A 25,299-nucleotide genomic window follows, 5' to 3' on the forward strand; every position below is an offset into this window, starting at 1 on the left:
AAACAAAACACAGAACCTGTAAATATTTTTTTTCCTTTAAATACCTCATCCATTTGGATACTGGTAAAGATATGTAGCTGCTTTGACTGACACGTGCTTAAAGAAGATGCTGTAGTTGTGGTTAGACTTGAACCAGAGCTCTCCACAATGTTTTTTATGTTGCTGCCTTTTGAACCTTTTTGCACGGCGACCCTGAGCGGTCAAACGGACTGCAACTTAAGAAAATGTCCATAAAGAGAAAGATGCTAAAAAACTTCATCTTTTTCTCCCCAACAACATCAGTGAGTCCCCTGCTTATTCTAAGCATGTCACAGTGCCATCCTTCGTATGCCAAAATTGCTTCAATTGTGAGGTTTTTATATTGAACTTCCACTGTGCTTTTGAGTCCTTTTTTGCAGCCTTTTCTATTTGTTTTAATGCATTTGACCTCTCAGGGCCACTGTACATTTGAGCAGAATTAATTGACAAATAGTACAGTTTGCTGTGTGTTCCAGCAAACCCTACTAGAGGATTATACAGTGTTGGTGGGTGAAGTCCAGATATGGCAAGTTACGCCTTAACCCCCCCCAAACCTCCCAAAATACAGGAGACATGATGCGGTTATGTCCATACAGTCTGACTCTAGTAATGAGGGAGTTCTACAGCATTAACTGTAACATATATGGAAATATGTGATAACACTGAATCAAGAGGCATGTTCTATTTAATTCAGATTATTGACGAGGCAATAGAAAGGTGCTCAGTAGGTGTTCCTAATAAAGTGAATAGTGAATGTCTATTGATTGCCTTGCAGCAAGACAAAAAAAAAACACCTATTGATCTGCCACATGTTCATTACATGGTAAGAACGCTGACTGTTACTGCAATGAACCGTGTCAGAAAAAGGAAATCAATAGGCGGCATGAGCCTCACTTGATGGAATTACTGGATTTGTTCTCTGGGGAATTCTTATTTGTTACATAATTGCTGCTGAGAAGGTATGAAATCATCAATAAACAAGCCAGTATCTAGCTGTAATCATCCAGTGAAGAGGGTAATAAGATTGTTTAAGTAGAAAAGAGATGGATTAACATTTTTTCTTAACACCGGCTAATGACATTAAGCATGGTGGGGATATTAGGTGAGATAAGTGTGGCAGGCTTACGGGGAGGAAGAGTCTCTGAGCAGCGCAGGGCTTGAAGAGCTTCTTCCACTCGTCAGCGTTTCCCACCGAGAAGGAGATGGAGTAGATTCTGTACTGGAACTTGGCTGCGACAGAGCGAGGCCACTGGTTCAGCTGAAAGTAAAGCAACATGCGGTGTGTTACGCCAAAAAAAGCGTCTAACTGACTTTGAGTAAGGCAGGCTGCGTGAGAAAGAGTCAGGATAAACAACAATTAGACTGAAAGCTAATCTCCCTTTTGCTTTTTTCACAGACTTATCAGCTTGTGCAGGTGGCCATTTCAAACAATGAAGTCACGTCTCCGGCTGCTGATTGGCTCTTTTTGGTACGCGTGCAGCAACCAGCTGCTATTTTATTAAAACGCAATAATCTAAACAAGGGAAGGCACCATCTTAAAGCATGGCGAGGTTTGCTGAAGCTCGCGTTATCTGACCAGTTAGGCGTTAAATCTCTCCATAATCACCAGTTCAACAGTTTGGCCCTGGGAAGAGCGAGAGAGACAGAGAGAGCGCCACAAGCAGGAGGAGCATAAGAGATCAAGGGAGGTGAGACTAACCTTTCCTGTGGCTCCTTTCTGGCATATGTGTCACATTATTACAGGCCTCAGCTACCACGACTCCCCCCTCATGGGAATTTTCAACACATGGCAGTGATTCACCGCATACAGGAACGCTGGCTCACGGGGCTTTTAGGATTAAGATTTAAAGATGTTTAAAGGTACTTCTGCTGATATTTGTGGCCCATCAATTGAAGCAATGTTAAAAGGCTGTTAGTTACAGTATCAGTGGAACTAATCAAAGTCACGCCAACGCACCTCCGTAAAGGTGACTTTGAGGCGGGGGGAGGCGGAATAACGCAGCGTGTCTCGGTGATATATTACGCCCCGGCCTTGAGATAAAAGGGTACAAGAGTGAGTCTAAGAGAGGCTCCGAGTTACAACTGCTGTGATCTCGGTGTCATCTATTACAAAGAAAGGAGGAGTGTTTAACATGTGCTGTGGTAGCTCAAAAATCAGAGTAAGATCCTGAACAGCAAAGCAGACAGCAAGGTGCATTGAAAATACAGGTTTTTGGCTCAAAACACATTACAGGGTTCTTACCCTTTCTTTAAACTGCAGGGCCAAGGGGTCCTCAGCAAAAATGTGAAACTTGATCTTCTTTAAGCTGAACAGGAGGGCTGACTTTACCATGGTGAGGGTCTCGTTCAGACGGTTCCCACAAGCCACCACGGCCAAATGCATGACGTCCTCCGCCTTGGTGCGCCTGGTTACAGGTCGGGCTACATTACTCCGTGGTTTACTAGAAAAGAGTAAATGTAGAAGATGAAGCACTGGCAGTCTTGTATAAAAGAAAAACAATAACACCTCAGTATAATGAAATTACTATATCGAGATCAAAAGCTGGCAGTAATTGCAACAAAAGATGTGCCGGATGTCGAGTTTTTCCTCCACCTAGCTGTCCGTTTTAGATTTCAATGGGCCAAGGCCACACGTTTGGGCGGGGTGGGGGTGTATGTGCTGACAATCACAAACCTTGTTCCCCTCACTCATCGCCAGCAAATTGGCCTGCAAGCTGCAGAGCCTGTGAAGAGCAATTTGTGCTCAACAGATGGACCACAGCACAGTGGAACCAAAACATACACAGAAAAATGAAATTACTGAAACGGACGCCATAATTTCAGACTTCCACAAGAGCTCCAACCCATATGGTCTTTGGAAAGCTGACACCTATATTTATATTTCTTGTAAGCCAACATAAACTGATGGCTTTTGGTTATAACTACACATATATCCCCATGAACACCATTTATGAAAATACCCCAAAATAATATTATACTTAAGCATGACACTTTTTACTTTTTACTTGGTGGGGAAGCCCATAAGTGAATAAACAGATAATAATTATTAAGATAATTCTACGTTTTTTTAACCTTATAAACCCTACGTAATTGTACTGCTAGAACATAGTTCATCACCAAGACAATTTGATGCTAGGTTTTTGTTCAGCAAGATAATATTCACATTTATGCCTTAAAGCAAACGTTGTTGTGATTTGGTGCTGTATAAATTAAAGTAAAAATGTTAAATTTTCAATGAAATATGCAAATGCCAGAAATAAAATGCTAACCTCGAGCTTTAGCGTCACCTCCACTTAGCTCCAGTGTTTAGCATGAAGGCTGCTTCAGCAGTTTGATTTAGCCACACTGGGCATTTAAAAATGTCCTTTATGTTATAGAAAAAAGCATTTTTTTAAATGTCTAAATATTCAGGGCACAATAGGGTCTGTTAACAACAGAGTGGTTTTCTAATATTTCACAAAGAAGATTTGCAAAACCCGACTTTAAAACAAATTTAAAAAAAACAACAACAACAAAACACTGCATATGTAAAATATCAACCCAATTTGAGATTTTTAGATTCATTCTGTCATTTATTTAGTCAGCGAAAGGTTTTTACTAAAGATATTACCGTTTATTTTCTACCAGACTCAATGGCTACCAAGCTAGCTGCACACAAACCACACCAAAAAAAACAAAACTTGAGAGACCCACAGTCAAGTGAAAAACAGCGTTTTCAAAAGATGTACTGTGTAGTCCTGTTATAAAGAAAACTAAGTATACCCTCACTGCTTACATAGGAGTTGTTTACATTTGATTAGCAGGTGCTGCTAATCAAATACATAGCGCGGTGAGCGCCTCTATAAAAGCACAAGTTTTGACAGTTTGCTGGGAGCAAACATTCAGATGTGTGTTAAAACAATGGCACAACCTTTCCAGGAGTCCACACTTCAGCAAATTCATCCCAGGCTCAGAGAAAATACAAAAAACCCCAACAAAAAAACCCCAAATTCAGACACTAAAGGCCTTGGTTAACATGTTAGCACATTTATCAAAAGACTGAACAAATCAAGGCAAATGTGAGGCCAACTATCTGACAGCTAAAGCTTGACTGAAATTGGGTCATGCAGTAGGCCGGTGACCCCAAGCACAGCAGCAAATCTACAACTGGCTGAAAAAGAAAAGAATCAAAGTGTTGCAATGTCCCAGTTAAAGTCCAGAGCTCAACCTGACAGACCTAGACTTTAAGAGAGCTGTGCATGAATTAATACCCACAAACTGAACTGAATCAATAATCAAAGCTTTAAAAAAGAAGCTAAGCAATAACATCACACCATATAACGTTTAAGCAAGGTTAGGTTCAGCGTATTGAGTAAAAGGTTGTGATTCCACTTTCCCTTCATTACAGCGTGTTTTGTTTCTATTCCTGCTGTTATCTTTTTAAAGTCGGTGCAAATCGTCTGGGTGATACTGGGAATAATTATATCTGTTAAAAAACAAATGCATTCAGCCTTAAGCTCTTTTTGCCACTTGTATGGATGTCAGTATTAATAGTACCGGCTTCTTACTTCAACAACAAAAACATCATTTGGGATTTATATGGATGACAACAGGAGGAAGTGAAGAATTTAAAAAAAATAACAAGCAGCCATCCTCCTATCGAAATGAAAGGTCAACTATTTTTCTCAGTCATGTTACATGTGCGCCTCAGTATATCATTTAACAAACACCTTCACACACGACTACCTCTGCGACTGGACTTTGCTCTTCCATGTTCAAAGGGAAGGGGGTTCTTTATCGGGTTTAAGCGCTCTCTCTGCAGAGCAGCGCGGCCTAGCCTGCTCTATGATAGGGAAACATTTATGTAATGGGGCAGCCTAAAGTTAAGGTCAACATCATCTATTTTTCTTCTGTGTAAGCACTACATGGGGCCGCTTGTGATAACAATACCTTCAACATGAATGTTGACCTAGCCAAAGAGGAAAAAGTCTGGCACGAATAAAAGAACAAAGAACCTTTTGTTTCAACATATAGCTTTTTTTGCTTGTTTTTTTCTTTGAGGAGGAGAGCTGGGGAAGGCAAAATGGAGAAGACAGTTGTAGAAGACCTGCATTTCCTCTGCGTCTGAAACAAGCGGGAGCCTAGCATAAAATGGATAGGAAGGGAGAAGAGTGAAACTCGACAGGTGGGTTGCGGGGCAGTCCTCAAGCGTGACACTTCGTTTTCTGCATGGGTGCGGGACAATGATGAACTGCAGATTAGGATGAACGAGAAGGTGCTGAGAAATCTGTCCGCCACGCTTCAGGGGCTGATGTTCTGTCAAGGTTGTTGAACACACAACCCATTTCCCCACAGAAAAATGCAATCCCTATCCCCTGCAAGGATGCAATCGCGTTGCACTTAGTCATGCAAAATAAATAAAGGCTTTTTTGCATAAACCTGAATGACAAGACAAAAAAAACCCCACATAAAAAATACGTTAATAATGTGTTTGCCACATTAAGCATGGGCTGCTCACATAATGGTTTGTGTCATGGCACCGCTCCTCACATCTGGAAGCAGTCAAAAAGCACAGACGAGGTACAAAAGGACTTGAATTCCTTATCGGCTGCATAGCAGGCACAAGAGGAACCCTTCGCCTACAAAAGCACCACCACCGACCCTTTCAAAGCACGCAAGGAGAGGAAAAAGGCAGCGCCTCTAGAGATAAAAGAAAAATGTACAAGCGATGTCCCAGAGAACACCTTGAAGACATTTAATTAATCCGAATGTAACTCTGTTTGGTGGACTTCTGACCGATGTGTTCGCATTGGTTTGAAGAAGCCCGTCTCAAGTGGTTAAACAGAATTCAGCTGATTAAAGTTGAGACTATACGACAGAGAGTGCCAGAGCTACTTCTCGGGGCTGATCCGCTGGATTCTTTGCTTGAATGTTATTCAGCTGGGGCACAAGAGAAAACAGAAGAAAACCTCAGATCGCATGTGACCACTCATGAACAATCACTGACGCAGCTGCCACAAGAATCTGGTTTTATGTGTTCATTTCAGCTGCCCTCTCAGAACATTTGCATTCATCAGCATGCTGAGCCGAACGTGCTAAAATAAACATGCAACGTGTCAGCGCAGTTCTTAAACGACCAAAACGCGCTGACTCAGGCCGGAGATATTCACTTTCACAAACTCTAAAACCCAGTAAGAGATTCATCAGAGAGGCCGATGCAAAGAAACCTGAACAGAGAGCGGCACGCACGCACTGCTGCCATCATCATATCCTCTTTTCTGTGTCCACCACAAACCTCTAAAGTTAAATTGCAAATGCAAATCAAAGTATTATACAGCAGTAGGATGCACTGGTACTAAATATGGACATTTCTAATAGATTAAAAAAAAAAGTGGGGACATTGGGACTGTGATGTGATTCCCACACATAGACGGTTAAAAAGAAGGAAACGGCTTCTGGGTCTGAAAACTGAAGCCACCTCACAAATGTCTAATAACCAAAATGGCAAGATGGTTGCAAAAGGTGGTTGAAAAAGGACTTGGGGTCCTCGGATTGATGTCTGTAAACAGTAAGTTGCTTATTTCATGCCATACTGAATCTTCTTCTTCATATTTTATGAACCACGTGTTTGATATAGCTAAGATTTTATGCCAAATGCACTCCATGACACAACCCTCTCCATTTATCTCTGCTTTGGACTGGTACTAAAAGTACACTGCCATTCTGCCTAATCATGTTTTATATACGCGCCTACATGCAGGGCAAATGCGTAGAACACCAAAGGCGGAAGAGAGCAGAACTTGTAGGCGTTTGTGTGCATGGAGGCAAGTTTTAATGCAAGCCTGCACCTTCAGACTCAAGATACGAAGGATCATACCAATGGTTTATCATCTGAAAATCAAAATGCAAAGGACAGAAACAACATGGCTGGCATCTGGATAAAACGTCACGCTCTTCCTCCTCACCTCAAGCCTCATCTCCTGAACTGAAGTCGGGGCTCTAACACACGAAAACGACAGTTATTGTCAGCAGATTGGACATGTGACCGTTCCATCTCCGAGCAGCTGACGTTAAGTCGGCTAAATAACAAAAACAGCTTGATTACAACTGTTTGATTACATTCTCATACTGTGTGAGTTCTTGAAGTTTCCAAGTCCAGCAATGTTAGACCCACTAACGCCAGCTAACAGCAGCTAACACTGACAAAAACACCAGCGCTTACTGACAGAAAACGTTGAGGATATCCTCAACATCAGTATATCTGTCAGTGCACAGAAGCGAGCTTCGCTGACTCCTCGACTCCTTTTACCTCCTCCAGACTAAAAGGGCTCACTAAAGAGTAATGGTGATCCTACTGTAGCTACGACTACGCTCTGTAATCTATGGACGTCTAATGGTGAGATTTTCCACACTGCACTAAACGTTGGAAATACACATCTTGTCCCTGGCCTATAGCTTCAGGAGATGAGGTGGTAGTGATAGATATGTCATGGGTATGCTGCTGCTTCCTTCAGCAGAGTGATACGGCTGATGGATGTTAGTGGAGAGTTTAGCAAATGAGTGTTTGGTGAGATCTTTACAGCAGGTATCTCCATCTCATATCAGAACATCCCAGATCTTTAAGCATATATGAAATGTTTATTTAACTTTTACCAGTAAGAGAAACCAGTGGTATATAAGAACCAAAAAAGCACCACGCAAACACCTCTTTTACAGTGATAACAACCATCAAACACCAGCATGGTAAGTTCCTATGCCATGACTGCCTGTGTATCATACACCCCTGCAGCTCAAAGACACTTTGGAAATGAAGTGAAAGTGGGAACTACCACAAAAATCCATTTTTCTAACTTTGGCATGTGTAAATGCGATTAACAGCGTAGTCAGTCATGAAAATAAATGCAAATGCGGGGTTGACATTAAAAGATAAAGGACTTTCTGTGAAAGCTGGAATGTGCACACGAAAACTTCCAAAAATGAGTTGAATACACCAATCACCACCTCCCTGAGCCCAAAGTGACATCTTCAAATAGCTTTATTGAGTTGTGTAAAGGTATAAAAGATTTTTTTCCCTATAATGTCAAGCTGCCAGAAACGAATACAAAGCAAACATCTGGCATCAGAGTCCTACTCATCCCAGTAGATCAAAGTTTTTGCAGCTTGGCTGATCAATGAATCAGCTTAGTGCTCAGTAAATGCTTCTATTATTAATCATTTATTAGGGCCCGAGCACTGAGAGTGCGAAGGCCCTATTGTATCTGCTCCGTTTCTTATTATTAGGGCCCGAGCACCGAGAGTGCGAAGGCCCTATTGTATCTGCTCCGTTTCTTATTATTATTATTAGGGCCCGAGCACCGAGAGTGCGAAGGCCCTATTGTATCTGCTCCGTTTCTTATTATTAGGGCCCGAGCACCGAGAGTGCGAAGGCCCTATTGTATCTGCTCCGTTTCTTATTATTATTATTATTATTATTATTATTATTATTATTCAGGCGAAACAAGGGCCTTTTTGAGGGCCTAAACATGCTCAAAAACTCATGAAATTTTGCACACATGCCAGGTCTGGTGAAAAATTTTGTATTTTAATGGTTTTACATATGAGCACTGGGAAATGGCTCTAGAGCGCCACCTATGCCTTGTTAAATGCAGCCCTACGACCACTTCGTTTGAGCTACATGTATGAAATTTGGCACACATGTGTATCATGCCAAGACGAACAAAAAAGTCTGTGGGCCCATTGACGCAAACCCAACAGGAAGTCCGCCATTTGGAAGAGAAGGTGACATTTTGGCTCTAATTTTGCCATTTCCATGCCTCGAACTTTTGCGAACTCCTCCTTGGTGTTTCATTTCATAACCTTCAAATTTGGACAGTGTCAACTACACCCTTGTGCCATGTTAAATTGCGGAGCTTTTGAGTTTTCACAATACTATGAGGCCGTGGCGCCATGGCGAATTTCGATGACTCGCCATGAAAATCTTATTGCCTCTCATTTTGTCATAGATTTTCTGACCTTGACCAAAGTGAACACATATGATAAGGCTCCACCCCTAAACATATTTCAACTGCCATATTTGACATCAAGGACAGCGCCACCTAGTGGGAACAGGAAATGTCATGTTTTACACTTTGGGGTACAGTATAGTGATGGGTGACATCTGCAGCCTCAAATTTCTCCAGGAAAGCCTTAAGGAGTTGGTCTTGGGTTACAGTGAAAACTGTGAGTTTTCGCGAAAGGGTGTGACCCCAGCAGCATGGCGAACTTTGATGTCACGCCATGAAGAAACAAATTAGTATAACTCAATGAAATCCAGTCTGATCAGTACCAGACTTTACAGGCATGATGTCAGACGCGCCCTGAACAGATTGATGTGCCCATTGTCGGAAATACGGACAGCGCCACCTAGTGGCAACAGGAAATGTCATGGCTTTAATTTTGTTGTACTGATTTTCACAGGTTCATCGTGGCCACCTCAAAAGCGGTGAATATCAACATCAGTCCCTCGTGATGCTTCAGTGCAAAAATTGTGACTTTAAACTGAATGGCGCACCCTGGTGGCATCGCATTTCACCATGAAAGATGAAGTTAATTTTGAGGGGCTTGGAAAGTTTATAGAGGCTTGAAATTTGGCACACACCTCCAAATGGATGTAGGCTTTGTTGTCATGTGATCATTTTCATTGAATAGCGCGAAATTGCTCCACAGCGCCCCCTACAAAATTTCAAAACAACAGCCCCTGCTCTGTGTTTCATCTATGAGTCTGAAACCTGGTAAGCTTATGGAAAATATCAAGATGTACAAAAAAGTCTCTTGGAGCAATATCCCAAATCCAACAGGAAGTCAGCCATTTTAAAATTAATGTGTAATTTTGGCGACATTTTCCCATCTTTTCAGGCTTCATACTTTGACGAACTCCTCCAAGGGATTTCATCATATTGAACCATTCTCCAGTGTGTGGAATCTAAAGACCTTTGTGATGTTAAATTGCGAAGCTTTTTACGTTCAGGGAAACGGGATGGTCATGGCGCCACGTGGAGTTTGAATCACTCGCCAAAAAGCAGTAATCTGCTGTCACTCAAAAACACAATGTCCAATCTCTCCCAAAGGTCGCAGGCATGATGAGACTCAAGCTCGGAAATGTTTGTTATGCCATTTGTCATTAATGGTTAGAGCGCCACCTAGTGGGATGACTATAATCATGATTGAATGAGATGAAAGGTTAGCTGTTGGTTAAATGCATGAATTCCATCAATGTGACATCAGATCGGACGTGCTGGTTTTAGGTGTTGGGCGTGGCTCGACACGCCGGGGTGCGAGGGCCCTCATAACGCTGCTTGCAGCTTTAATTATTATTATTATTATTATTCACCCCAAACAAGGGCCTTTTTGAGGGCCTAAACATGCTCAAAAACTCATGAAATTTTGCACACATGCCAGGTCTGGTGAAAAATTTTGTATTTTAATGGTTTTACATATGAGCACTGGGAAATGGCTCTACAGCGCCACCTATGCCTTATTAAATGCAGCCCTACGACCACATCGTTTGAGCTACATGTATGAAATTTGGCACACATGTGTATCATGCCAAGACGAACAAAAAAGTCTGTGGGCCCATTGACGCAAACCCAACAGGAAGTCCGCCATTTGGAAGAGAAGGTGACATTTTGGCTCTAATTTTGCCATTTCCATGCCTCGAACTTTAACGAACTCCTCCTTGGAAATTGGTCGTATAAGCTTCATATTTGGTCAGTGTCAACTACACCCTTGTGCCATGTTAAATTGCGGAGCTTTTGAGTTTTCACAATACGGTGAGGCCGTGGCGCCACGGCGAATTTCGATGACTCGCCATGAAAATCTTATTGCCTCTCATTTTGTCATACATTTTCTGACCTTGACCAAAGTGAACACATATGATAAGGCTCCATCCCTGAACATATTTCAACTGCCATATTTGACACCAGGGACAGCGCCACCTAGTGGCAACAGGAAATGTCATGTTTTACACTTTGGGGTACAGTATAGTGATGGGTGACACCTGCAGCCTCAAATTTCTCCAGGAAAGCCTTAAGGAGTTGGTCTTGGATTACAGTGAAAACTGTGACTTTTCGCAAAAGGGTGTGACCCCAGCAGCATGGCGAACTTTGATATCACGCCATGAAGAAACAAATTAGTATAACTCAATGAAATCCAGTCTGTTCAGTACCAGACTTTACAGGCATGATGTCAGACGCGCCCTGAACAGATTGATGTGCCCATTGTCGGGAATACGTACAGCGCCACCTAGTGGCAACAGGAAATGTCATGGCTTTAATTTTGTTGTACTGATTTTCACAGGTTCATCGTGGCCACCTCAAAAGCGGTGAATATCAACATCAGTCCCTCGTGATGCTTCAGTGCAAAAATTGTGACTTTAAACTGAACGGCGCACCCTGGTGGCAACGCTGTTCAACATGAAAGATGAAGTGGCTTTTGAGGGGCTTGCAAGTTTATAGAGGCTTGAAATTTGGCCCACACCTCCAAATGGATGAAGGCTTTGTTGTCATGTGATCATTTTCATTGAATAGCGCGAAATTGCTCCACAGCGCCCCCTACAAAATTTCAAAACAACAGCCCCTGCTCTGTGTTTCATCTATGAGTCTGAAACCTGGTAAGCTTATGGAAAATATCAAGATGTACAAAAAAGTCTCTTGGAGCAATATCCCAAATCCAACAGGAAGTCAGCCATTTTAAAATTAATGTGCAATTTTGGCGACATTTTCCCCTCTTTTCAGGCTTCATACTTTGACGAACTCCTCCAAGGGATTTCATCATATTGAACCATTCTCCAGTGTGTGGAATCTAAAGACCTTTGTGATGTTAAATTGCGAAGCTTTTTACGTTCAAGGAAACGGGGTGGTTATGGCGGCACTTAGAGTTTGAATCACTCGCCAAAAAGCAGTAATCTGCTGTCACTCAAAAACACAATGTCCAATCTCTCCCAAAGGTCGCAGGTGTGATGAGACTTGAGCTTGGAAGTGTTTGTTATGCCATTTGTACATAATGGTTAGAGCGCCACCTAGTGGAACGACTAACTAATCATGAATGAATGAGTTGAAATGTTAGCTGGTGGTTAAATGCATGAATTCCATCAATGTGACATCAGATCGGAGGTGCTGGTTTTAGGTGTTGGGCGTGGCTCGACGCGCCGGGGGTGCGAGGGCCCTCATAACGCTGCTTGCAGCTTTAATTATTATTATTATTATTCAGGCAAAACAAGGGCCTTTTTGAGGGCCTAAACATGCTCAAAAACTCATGAAATTTTGCACACATGCCAGGTCTGGTGAAAAATTTTGTATTTTAATGGTTTTACATATGAGCACTGGGAAATGGCTCTACAGCGCCACCTATGCCTTGTTAAATGCAGCCCTACGACCACATCGTTTCAGCTACATGTATGAAATTTGGCACACATGTGTATCATGCCGAGTCGAACAAAAAAGTCTGTGGGCCCATTGATGCAAACCCAACAGGAAGTCCGCCATTTAGAAGTGAAGGTGACATTTTGGCTCTAATTTTGCCATTTCCATGCCTCGAACTTTTTCGAACTCCTCCTTGGGATTTGGGCGTATAAGCTTCAAATTTGGACAGTGTCAACTACACCCTTGTGCCATGTTAAATTGCGGAGCTTTTGAGTTTTCACAATACCATGAGGCCGTGGCGCCACGGCGAATTTCGATGACTCGCCATGAAAATCTTATTGCCTCTCATTCTGTCATACATTTTCTGACCTTGACCAAAGTGAACACATATGATAAGGCTCCAGCCCTGAACATATTTCAACTGCCATATTTGACATCAAGGACAGCGCCACCTAGTGGGAACAGGAAATGTCATGTTTTACACTTTGGGGTACAGTATAGTGATGGGTGGCATCTGCAGCCTCAAATTTCTCCAGGAAAGCCTTAAGGAGTTGGTCTTGGGTTACAGTGAAAACTGTGACTTTTCGCCAAAGGGTGTGACCCCAGCAGCATGGCGAACTTTGATGTCTCGCCATGAAGAAACAAATTAGTATAACTCCATGAAATCCAGTCTGATTAGTACCAGACTTTACAGGCATGATGTCACACCCGCCCTGAACAGATTGATGTGCCCATTGTCAGGAATATGAAGAGCGCCACCTAGTGGGAACAGGAAATGTCATGTCTTACACTTTGTTGTACTGATTTTCACAGGTTCATAGTGGCCACCTCAAAAGCGGTGAATATCACCATCAGTCCTTGATGATGCTTTAGTGCAAAAATTGTGACTTTAAACTGAACGGCGCACCCTGGTGGCAACGCTGTTCACCATGAAAAATGAAGTGGCTTTTGAGGGGCTTGGAAAGTTTAAAAAGTCTTGAAATTTGGCGCACACCTCCATTGTGCTTAAGGCTTTGTTGTTATGTGATCATTTTCATTGAATATCCCAAAATGGCTCCACAGCGCCCCCTACAAAATTTCAAAATCACAGCCCCTGCTCTGTGTTTTATGTATGAGTCTGAAACCTGGTAAACTTATAGGAGATATCAAGATGTACAAAAAAGTCTCCTGGAGCAATATCCCAAATCCAACAGGAAGTCAGCCATTTTAAAATTAATGTGCAATTTTGGCAACATTTTCCCCTCTTTTCAGGCATCGTTCTTTGACGAACTCCTCCAAGGGATTTCATCATATTGCACTATTCTTCAGTGTGTGGAATCGAAAGACCTTTGTGTTGTTAAATTGCGAAGCTTTTTACGTTCAGGGAAACGGGGTGGTTATGGCGGCACGTAGACTCTCAATCACTCGCCAAAACGCAGTAATCTGCTGTTACTCAAAAACACAATGTCCAATCTCTCCCAAAGGTCGCAGGCATAATGAGACTCGAGTTCGGAAATGTTTGTTATGCCATTTGTACATAATGGTTAGAGCGCCACCTAGTGGAACGACTAGCTAATCATGAATGAATGAGTTGAAATGTTAGCTGGTGGTTAAATGCATGAATTCCATCAATGTGACATCGATCGGACGTGCTGGTTTTAGGTGTTGGGCGTGGCTCGACGCGCCGGGGGTGCGAGGGCCCTCATAACGCTGCTTGCAGCTTTAATTATTATTATTATTATTATTATTCACCCCAAACAAGGGCCTTTTTGAGGGCCTAAACATGCTCAAAAACTCATGAAATTTTGCACACATGCCAGGTCTGGTGAAAAATTTTGTATTTTAATGGTTTTACATATGAGCACTGGGAAATGGCTCTACAGCGCCACCTATGCCTTGTTAAATGCAGCCCTACGACCACATCGTTTGAGCTACATGTATGAAATTTGGCACACATGTGTATCATGCCAAGACGAACAAAAAAGTCTGTGGGCCCATTGACGCAAACCCAACAGGAAGTCCGCCATTTGGAAGAGAAGGTGACATTTTGGCTCTAATTTTGCCATTTCCATGCCTCGAACTTTAACGAACTCCTCCTTGGAAATTGGTCGTATAAGCTTCATATTTGGTCAGTGCCAACTACACCCTTGTGCCATGTTAAATTGCGGAGCTTTTGAGTTTTCACAATACGGTGAGGCCGTGGCGCCACGGCGAATTTCGATGACTCGCCATGAAAATCTTATTGCCTCTCATTCTGTCATACATGTTCCGATCTGGACCAAAGAGCACACCTATGATAAGGCTCCACCCCTGAACATATTTCAACTGCCATATTTGACATCAAGGACAGCGCCACCTAGTGGGAACAGGAAATGTCATGTTTTACACTTTGGGGTACAGTATAGTGATGGGTGACATCTGCAGCCTCAAATTTCTCCAGAAAAGCCTTAAGGAGTTGGTCTTGGGTTACAGTGAAAACTGTGACTTTTCGCAAAAGGGTGTGACCCCAGCAGCATGGCGAACTTTGATGTCACGCCATGAAGAAACAAATTAGTATAACTCAATGAAATCCAGTCTGATCAGTACCAGACTTTACAGGCATGATGTCAGACCCGCCCTGAACAGATTGATGTGCCCATTGTCGGGAATACGGACAGCGCCACCTAGTGGGAACAGGAAATGTCATGGCTTTAATTTTGTTGTACTGATTTTCACAGGTTGATCGTGGCCACCTCAAAAGCGGTGAATGTCACCATCAGTCCCTTGTGATGCTTCAGTGCAAAAATTGTGACTTTAAACTGAACGCCGCACCCTGGTGGCAACGCGGTTCACCATGAAAGATGAAGTGGCTTTTGAGGGGCTTGGAAAGTTTAAAAAGTCTTGAAATTTGGCGCACACCTCCAATGTGGTTAAGGCTTTGTTGTTATGTGATCATTTTCATTGAATATCCCAAAATGGCTCCACAGCGCCCCCTACAAAATTTCAAAATCACAGCCCCTGCTCTGTGTTTTATGTATGAGTCTGAAACCTGGTAAGCTTATAGGAGATATCAAGATGTAAAAAAAAGTCTCTTGGAGCAATATCCCAAATCCAACAGGAAGTCAGCCATTTTAAAATTAATGTGCAATTTTGGCAACATTTTCCCCTCTTTTCAGGCATCGTTCTTTGACGAACTCCTCCAAGGGATTTCATCAGATTGCACTATTCTTCAGTGTGTGGAATCCAAAGACCTTTGTGTTGTTAAATTGCGAAGCTTTTTACGTTCAGGGAAACGGGGTGGTCATGGCGGCATGTGGAGTTTCAATCACTCGCCAAAAAGAAGTAATCTGCTTTCACTCAAAAACACAATGTCCAATCTCACCCAAAGGTCGCAGGCATAATGAGACTCGAGTTCGGAAATGTTTGTTATGCCATTTGTACATAATGGTTAGAGCGCCACCTAGTGGAACGACTAACTAATCATGAATGAATGAGTTGAAATGTTAGCTGGTGGTTAAATGCATGAATTCCATCAATGTGACATCAGATCGGACGTGCTGGTTTTAGGTGTTGGGCGTGGCTCGACGCGCCGGGGGTGCGAGGGCCCTCATAACGCTGCTTGCAGCTTTAATTATTATTATTATTATTATTATTATTATTATTATTATTATTATTCAGGCGAAACAAGGGCCTTTTTGAGGGCCTAAACATGCTCAAAAACTCATGAAATTTTGCACACATGCCAGGTCTGGTGAAAAATTTTGTATTTTAATGGTTTTACATATGAGCACTGGGAAATGGCTCTAGAGCGCCACCTATGCCTTGTTAAATGCAGCCCTACGACCACATGGTTTGAGCTACATGTATGAAATTTGGCACACATGTGTATCATGCCGAGTCGAACAAAAAAGTCTGTGGGCCCATTGATGCAAACCCAACAGGAAGTCCGCCATTTGGAAGAGAAGGTGACATTTTGGCTCTAATTTTGCCATTTCCATGCCTCGAACTTTTGCGAACTCCTCCTTGGGATTTGGTTGTATAAGCTTCATCTTTGGTCAGTGTCAACTACACCCTTGTGCCATGTTAAATTGCGGAGCTTTTGAGTTTTCACAATACTATGAGGCCGTGGCGCCATGGCGAATTTCGATGACTCGCCATGAAAATCTTATTGCCTCTCATTTTGTCATACATTTTCTGACCTTGACCAAAGTGAACACATATGATAAGGCTCCACCCCTGAACATATTTCAACTGCCATATTTGACACCAGTGACAGCGCCACCTAGTGGGAACAGGAAATGTCATGTTTTACACTTTGGGGTACAGTATAGTGATGGGTGACACCTGCAGCCTCAAATTTCTCCAGGAAAGCCTTAAGGAGTTGGTCTTGGGTTACAGTGAAAACTGTGACTTTTCGCAAAAGGGTGTGACCCCAGCAGCATGGCGAACTTTGATGTCACGCCATGAAGAAACAAATTAGTATAACTCAATGAAATCCAGTCTGATCAGTACCAGACTTTACAGGCATGATGTCAGACCCGCCCTGAACAGATTGACGTGCCCATTGTCGGAAATACGGACAGCGCCACCTAGTGGCCACAGGAAATGTCATGGCTTTAATTTTGTTGTACTGATTTTCACAGGTTCATCGTGGCCACCTCAAAAGCGGTGAATATCACCATCAGTCCCTCGTGATGCTTCAGTGCAAAAATTGTGACTTTACACTGAACGGCGCACCCTGGTGGCAACGCGGTTCAACATGAAAGATGAAGTGGCTTTTGAGGGGCTTGGAAAGTTTATAGAGGCTTGAAATTTGGCACACACCCCCAAATGGATGAAGGCTTTGTTGTCATGTGATCATTTTCATTGAATAGCGCGAAATTGCTCCACAGCGCCCCCTACAAAGTTTCAAAATATCAGCCCCTGCTCTGTGTTTTATCTATGAGTCTGAAACTTGGTAAGCTCATGGAAGATATTAAGATGTACAAAAAAGTCTCTTGGAGCAATATCCCAAATCCAACAGGAAGTCAGCCATTTTAAAATTCATGTGTAATTTTGGCGACATTTTCCCCTCTTTTCAGGCTTCATACTTTGACGAACTCCTCCAAGGGATTTCATCAGATTGGACCGATCTGAAGTTTGTGGAATCTAAAGACCTTTGTGATGTTAAATTGCGAAGCTTTTTACGTTCAGGGAAACGGGGTGGTCATGGCGGCACTTAGAGTTTCAATCACTCGCCAAAAAGCAGTAATCTGCTGTCACTCAAAAACACAATATCCAATCTCTCCCAAACGTCGCAGGTGTGATGAGACTCGAGCTCGGAAATGTTTGTTATGCCATTTGTCAGTAATAGTTAGAGCGCCACCTAGTGGGACGACTATAATCATGGTTCAATGAGATGAAATGTTAGCTGGTGGTTAAATGCATGAATTCCATCAATGTGACATCACATTGGACGTGCTGGTTTTAGGTGTTGGGCGTGGCTCGACACGCCAGGGTGCGAGGGCCCTCATAACGCTGCTTGCAGCTTTAATTAGGGCCCGAGCACCGAGAGTGCGAAGGCCCTATTGTATCTGCTCCGTTTCTTATTATTAGGGCCCGAGCACCGAGAGTGCGAAGGCCCTATTGTATCTGCTCCGTTTCTTATTATTATTATTATTATTATTATTATTATTCACCCCAAACAAGGGCCTTTTTGAGGGCCTAAACATGCTCAAAAACTCATGAAATTTTGCACACATGCCAGGTCTGGTGAAAAATTTTGTATTTTAATGGTTTTACATATGAGCACTGGGAAATGGCTCTACAGCGCCACCTATGCCTTGTTAAATGCAGCCCTACGACCACATCGTTTGAGCTACATGTATGAAATTTGGCACACATGTGTATCATGCCAAGACGAACAAAAAAGTCTGTGGGCCCATTGACGCAAACCCAACAGGAAGTCCGCCATTTGGAAGAGAAGGTGACATTTTGGCTCTAATTTTGCCATTTCCATGCCTCGAACTTTAACGAACTCCTCCTTGGGGTTTCATTTCATAACCTTCAAATTTGGACAGTGTCAACTACACCCTTGTGCCATGTTAAATTGCGGAGCTTTTGAGTTTTCACAATACTATGAGGCCGTGGCGCCATGGCGAATTTCGATGACTCGCCATGAAAATCTTATTGCCTCTCATTTTGTCATACATTTTCTGACCTTGACCAAAGTGAACACATATGATAAGGCTCCACCCCTGAACATATTTCAACTGCCATATTTGACATCAAGGACAGCGCCACCTAGTGGGAACAGGAAATGTCATGTTTTACACTTTGGGGTACAGTATAGTGATGGGTGACATCTGCAGCCTCAAATTTCTCCAGGAAAGCCTTAAGGAGTTGGTCTTGGGTTACAGTGAAAACTGTGACTTTTCGCGAAAGGGTGTGACCCCAGCAGCATGGCGAACTTTGATGTCACGCCATGAAGAAACAAATTAGTATAACTCAATGAAATCCAGTCTGTTCAGTACCAGACTTTACAGGCATGATGTCAGACCCGCCCTGAACAGATTGATGTGCCCATTGTCGGGAATACGTACAGCGCCACCTAGTGGCAACAGGAAATGTCATGGCTTTCATTTTGTTGTACTGATTTTCACAGGTTCATCGTGGCCACCTGAAAAGCGGTGAATATCACCATCATTCCCTCGTGATGCTTCAGTGCAAAAATTGTGACTTTAAACTGAACGGCGCACCCTGGTGGCAACGCTGTTCACCATGAAAGATGAAGTGGCTTTTGAGGGTCTTGGCAAGTTTATAGAGGCTTGAAATTTGGCGCACACCTCCAATGTGATGAAGGCTTTGTTGTCATGTGATCATTTTCATTGAATATCCCAAAATTGCTCAACAGCGCCCCCTACAATATTTCAAAACCACAGCCCCTGCTCTGTGTTTCATCTATGAGTCTGACACTTGGTAAGCTTGTGTAAGATATCAAGATGTACAAAAAAGTCTCTTGGAGCAATATCCCAAATCCAACAGGAAGTCAGCCATTTTAAAATTAATGTGTAATTTTGATGACATTTTCCCCCCTTTTCAGGCCTCATACTTTGACGAACTCCTCCAAGGGATTTCATCATATTGAAGCATTCTTCAGTGTGTAGAATCTAAAGACCTTTGTGATGTTAAATTGCGAAGCTTTTTCCGTTCAGGGAAACGGGGTGGTCATGGCGGCACGTAGAGTTTCAATCACTCGCAAAAAGCAGTAATCTGCTGTCACTAAAAACACAATGTCCAATCTCACCCAAAGGTCGCAGGTGTGATGAGACTCGAGCTTGGAAATGTTTGTTATGCTATTTGTCAATAATGGTTAGAGCGCCACCTAGTGGCATGACTATAATCCTGGTTGAATAAGATGAAATGTTAACTGGTGATTAAAAGCATGATATCCATCAATGTGACATCACATCGGACGTGCCGGTTTGAGGTGTTGGCAGTGGCTCGACGTGCCGGGGGTGCGAGGGCCCTCATAACGCTGCTTGCAGCTTTAATTATTATTATTATTATTATTATTATTCACCCCAAACAAGGGCCTTTTTGAGGGCCTAAACATGCTCAAAAACTCATGAAATTTTGCACACATGCCAGGTCTGGTGAAAAATTTTGTATTTTAATGGTTTTACATATGAGCACTGGGAAATGGCTCTACAGCGCCACCTATGCCTTGTTAAATGCAGCCCTACGACCACATCGTTTGAGCTACATGTATGAAATTTGGCACACATGTGTATCATGCCAAGACGAACAAAAAAGTCTGTGGGCCCATTGACGCAAACCCAACAGGAAGTCCGCCATTTGGAAGAGAAGGTGACATTTTGGCTCTAATTTTGCCATTTCCATGCCTCGAACTTTAACGAACTCCTCCTTGGGGTTTCATTTCATAACCTTCAAATTTGGACAGTGTCAACTACACCCTTGTGCCATGTTAAATTGCGGAGCTTTTGAGTTTTCACAATACTATGAGGCCGTGGCGCCATGGCGAATTTCGATGACTCGCCATGAAAATCTTATTGCCTCTCATTTTGTCATACATTTTCTGACCTTGACCAAAGTGAACACATATGATAAGGCTCCACCCCTGAACATATTTCAACTGCCATATTTGACATCAAGGACAGCGCCACCTAGTGGGAACAGGAAATGTCATGTTTTACACTTTGGGGTACAGTATAGTGATGGGTGACATCTGCAGCCTCAAATTTCTCCAGGAAAGCCTTAAGGAGTTGGTCTTGGGTTACAGTGAAAACTGTGACTTTTCGCGAAAGGGTGTGACCCCAGCAGCATGGCGAACTTTGATGTCACGCCATGAAGAAACAAATTAGTATAACTCAATGAAATCCAGTCTGTTCAGTACCAGACTTTACAGGCATGATGTCAGACCCGCCCTGAACAGATTGATGTGCCCATTGTCGGGAATACGTACAGCGCCACCTAGTGGCAACAGGAAATGTCATGGCTTTCATTTTGTTGTACTGATTTTCACAGGTTCATCGTGGCCACCTGAAAAGCGGTGAATATCACCATCATTCCCTCGTGATGCTTCAGTGCAAAAATTGTGACTTTAAACTGAACGGCGCACCCTGGTGGCAACGCTGTTCACCATGAAAGATGAAGTGGCTTTTGAGGGTCTTGGCAAGTTTATAGAGGCTTGAAATTTGGCGCACACCTCCAATGTGATGAAGGCTTTGTTGTCATGTGATCATTTTCATTGAATATCCCAAAATTGCTCAACAGCGCCCCCTACAATATTTCAAAACCACAGCCCCTGCTCTGTGTTTCATCTATGAGTCTGACACTTGGTAAGCTTGTGTAAGATATCAAGATGTACAAAAAAGTCTCTTGGAGCAATATCCCAAATCCAACAGGAAGTCAGCCATTTTAAAATTAATGTGTAATTTTGATGACATTTTCCCCCCTTTTCAGGCCTCATACTTTGACGAACTCCTCCAAGGGATTTCATCATATTGAAGCATTCTTCAGTGTGTAGAATCTAAAGACCTTTGTGATGTTAAATTGCGAAGCTTTTTCCGTTCAGGGAAACGGGGTGGTCATGGCGGCACGTAGAGTTTCAATCACTCGCAAAAAGCAGTAATCTGCTGTCACTAAAAACACAATGTCCAATCTCACCCAAAGGTCGCAGGTGTGATGAGACTCGAGCTTGGAAATGTTTGTTATGCTATTTGTCAATAATGGTTAGAGCGCCACCTAGTGGCATGACTATAATCCTGGTTGAATAAGATGAAATGTTAACTGGTGATTAAAAGCATGATATCCATCAATGTGACATCACATCGGACGTGCCGGTTTGAGGTGTTGGCAGTGGCTCGACGTGCCGGGGGTGCGAGGGCCCTCATAACGCTGCTTGCAGCTTTAATTATTATTATTATTATTATTATTTCGGCAAATGAATTGGCCGTTTGAGGGCCTAAACATGCTCGAAAACTCATGAAATTTTGCACACGCGTCAGGTCTGGTGAAAATTTACGTATTTTAATGTTCCCAGACTTGGCCAGGGAAAATTAGCTCAGTAGCGCCACCTAGAAAAATGAAAAACGCGAGCCCCCGGTATAGGTATGACCTACACGTTTGAAAGTCGGTACACCTATATAACGTTCAGAGTCGAACAAAAAAGTCTATTATGGCAATGTCCTAAACCCAACAGGAAGTCCGCCATTTTGGATTGAAGGTGACATTTTGGGTCTGATTTTACCGTTTCCATGCCTTGTACTTTAACGAACTCCTCCTTGGGATTTGGTCCTATAAACTTCAAATTTGGACAGTGTCAACTACACCCTTGTGCCATGTTAAATTGCGGAGCTTTTGAGTTTTCACAATAGTATGAGGCCGTGGCGCCATGGCGAATTATGATGACTCGCCATGAAAATCTTATTGCCTCTCATTCTGTCATACATGTTCCGATCTGGACCAAAGAGCACACATATGATAAGGCTCCACCCCTGAACATATTTCAACTGCCATATTTGACATCAAGGACAGCGCCACCTAGTGGGAACAGGAAATGTCATGTTTTACACTTTGGGGTACAGTATAGTGATGGGTGACATCTGCAGCCTCAAATTTCTCCAGGAAAGCCTTAAGGAGTTGGTCTTGGGTTACAGTGAAAACTGTGAGTTTTCGCAAAAGGGTGTGACCCCAGCGGCGTGGCGAACTTTGATGTCACGCCATGAAGAAACAAATTAGTATAACTCAATGAAATCCAGTCTGATCAGTACCAGACTTTACAGGCATGATGTCAGACCCGCCCTGAACAGATTGATGTGCCCATTGTCGGAAATACGGACAGCGCCACCTAGTGGCAACAGGAAATGTCATGGCTTTAATTTTGTTGTACTGATTTTCACAGGTTCATCTTGGCCACCTCAAAAGCGGTGAATATCACCATCAGTCCCTCGTGATGCTTCAGTGCAAAAATTGTGACTTTAAACTGAACGGCGCACCCTGGTGGCAACGCTGTTCAACATGAAAGATGAAGTGGCTTTTGAGGGTCTTGGCAAGTTTATAGAGGCTTGAAATTTGGCACACACCTCCAAATGGATGAAGGCTTTGTTGGCATGTGATCATTTTCATTGAATAGCTCGAAATTGCTCCACAGCGCCCCCTACAAAATTTCAAAACCACAGCCCCTGCTCTGTGTTCTATGTATGATTCTGAAACCTGGTAAGCTTATAGGAGATATCAAGATGTACAAAAAAGTCTCTTGGTGCAATATCCCAAATCCAACAGGAAGTCAGCCATTTTAAAATTAATGTGTAATTTTGGCAACATTTTCCCCTCTTTCCAGGCACCGTTCTTTGACGAACTCCTCCAAGGGATTTCATCATATTGAACCAATCTCCAGTGTGTGGAATCTAAAGACCTTTGTGATGTTAAATTGCGAAGCTTTTTACGTTCAGTGAAACGGGGTGGTTATGGCGGCACTTAGAGTTTGAATCACTCGCCAAAAAGCAGTAATCTGCTGTCACTCAAAAACACAATGTCCAATCTCTCCCAAAGCTCATAGGCGTGATGAGACTCGAGCTCGGAAATGTTTGTTATGCCATTTGTACATAATGGTTAGAGCGCCACCTAGTGGAACGACTAACTAATCATGAATGAATGAGTTGAAATGTTAGCTGGTGGTTAAATGCATGAATTCCATCAATGTGACATCAGATCGGACGTGCTGGTTTCAGGTGTTGGGCATGGCTCGACACGCCGGGGGTGCGAGGGCCCTCATAACGCTGCTTGCAGCTTTAATTAGGGCCCGAGCACCGAGAGTGCGAAGGCCCTATTGTATCTGCTCCGTTTCTTATTAGGGCCCGAGCACCGAGAGTGCGAAGGCCCTATTGTATCTGCTCCGTTTCTTATTAGGGCCCGAGCACTGAGAGTGCGAAGGCCCTATTGTATCTGCTCCGTTTCTTATTATTATTATTATTATTATTATTATTATTATTATTATTATTATTATTATTCAGGCGAAACAAGGGCCTTTTTGAGGGCCTAAATATGCTCAAAAACTCATGAAATTTTGCACACATGCCAGGTCTGGTGAAAAATTTTGTATTTTAATGGTTTTACATATGAGCACTGGGAAATGGCTCTACAGCGCCACCTATGCCTTGTTAAATGCAGCCCTACGACCACATCGTTTGAGCTACATGTATGAAATTTGGCACACATGTGTATCATGCCAAGACGAACAAAAAAGTCAGTGGGCCCATTGACGCAAACCCAACAGGAAGTCCGCCATTTGGAAGAGAAGGTGACATTTTGGCTCTAATTTTGCCATTTCCATGCCTCGAACTTTTGCGAACTCCTCCTTGGGGTTTCATTTCATAACCTTCAAATTTGGACAGTGTCAACTACACCCTTGTGCCATGTTAAATTGCGGAGCTTTTGAGTTTTCACAATACTATGAGGCCGTGGCGCCATGGCGAATTTCGATGACTCGCCATCAAAATCTTATTGCCTCTCATTTTGTCATACATTTTCTGACCTTGACCAAAGTGAACACATATGATAAGGCTCCACCCCTGAACATATTTCAACTGCCATATTTGACCTCAAGGACAGCGCCACCTAGTGGGAACAGGAAATGTCATGTTTTACACTTTGGGGTACAGTATAGTGATGGGTGACATCTGCAGCCTCAAATTTCTCCAGAAAAGCCTTAAGGAGTTGGTCTTGGGTTACAGTGAAAACTGTGACTTTTCGCGAAAGGGTGTGACCCCAGCAGCATGGCGAACTTTGATGTCACGCCATGAAGAAACAACTTAGTATAACTCAATGAAATCCAGTCTGATCAGTACCAGACTTTACAGGCATGATGTCAGACCCGCCCTGAACAGATTGATGTGCCCATTGTCAGGAATATGAAGAGCGCCACCTAGTGGGAACAGGAAATGTCATGTCTTACACTTTGTTGTACTGATTTTCACAGGTTCATTGTGGACACCTCAAAAGCGGTGAATATCACCGTCAGTCCCTCGTGATGCTTTAGTGCAAAAATTGTGACTTTATACTGAACGGCGCACCCTGGTGGCAACGCTGTTCACCATGAAAAATGAAGTGGCTTTTGAGGGGCTTGGAAAGTTTAAAAAGTCTTGAAATTTGGCGCACACCTCCAATGTGCATAAGGCTTTGTTGTTATGTGATCATTTTCATTGAATAGCGCAAAATGGCTCCACAGCGCCCCCTACGAAATTTCAAAACATCAGCCCCAGCTCTGTGTTTTATGTATGAGTCTTAAACCTGGTAAGCTTATAGGAGATATCAAGATGTACAAAAAAGTCTCTTGGAGCAATATCCCAAATCCAACAGGAAGTCAGCCATTTTAAAATTAATGTGTAATTTTGGCAACATTTTCCCCTCTTTCCAGGCACCGTTCTTTGACGTACTCCTCCAA

The 25,299-nt window shown here is 42.9% G+C and overlaps 1 protein-coding gene across 1 annotated transcript in view; it reads right to left on the reverse strand.

Moving 5' to 3' along the window:
• gxylt2 (glucoside xylosyltransferase 2) overlaps positions 1–25,299 on the reverse strand; it is a 59,213-nt gene that overhangs the window by 7,457 nt on the left and 26,457 nt on the right. The window contains exons 2-3 of the mRNA XM_085455778.1: positions 2,261–2,459; positions 1,145–1,276 (exon numbers count right to left, since the gene is read on the reverse strand). Of these exons, the coding sequence (XP_085311904.1) occupies positions 1,145–1,276; positions 2,261–2,459 (331 nt within the window). The remainder of the gene's footprint in view (positions 1–1,144; positions 1,277–2,260; positions 2,460–25,299) is intronic.

The sequence above is a fragment of the Copadichromis virginalis genome, linkage group LG5 (assembly GCF_057382275.1).
Source record: "Copadichromis virginalis isolate Kocher_CV1m ecotype Utaka linkage group LG5, C_Virginalis_male_GT1.1, whole genome shotgun sequence".
Classification (NCBI taxonomy): Eukaryota; Metazoa; Chordata; class Actinopteri; order Cichliformes; family Cichlidae; genus Copadichromis; species Copadichromis virginalis.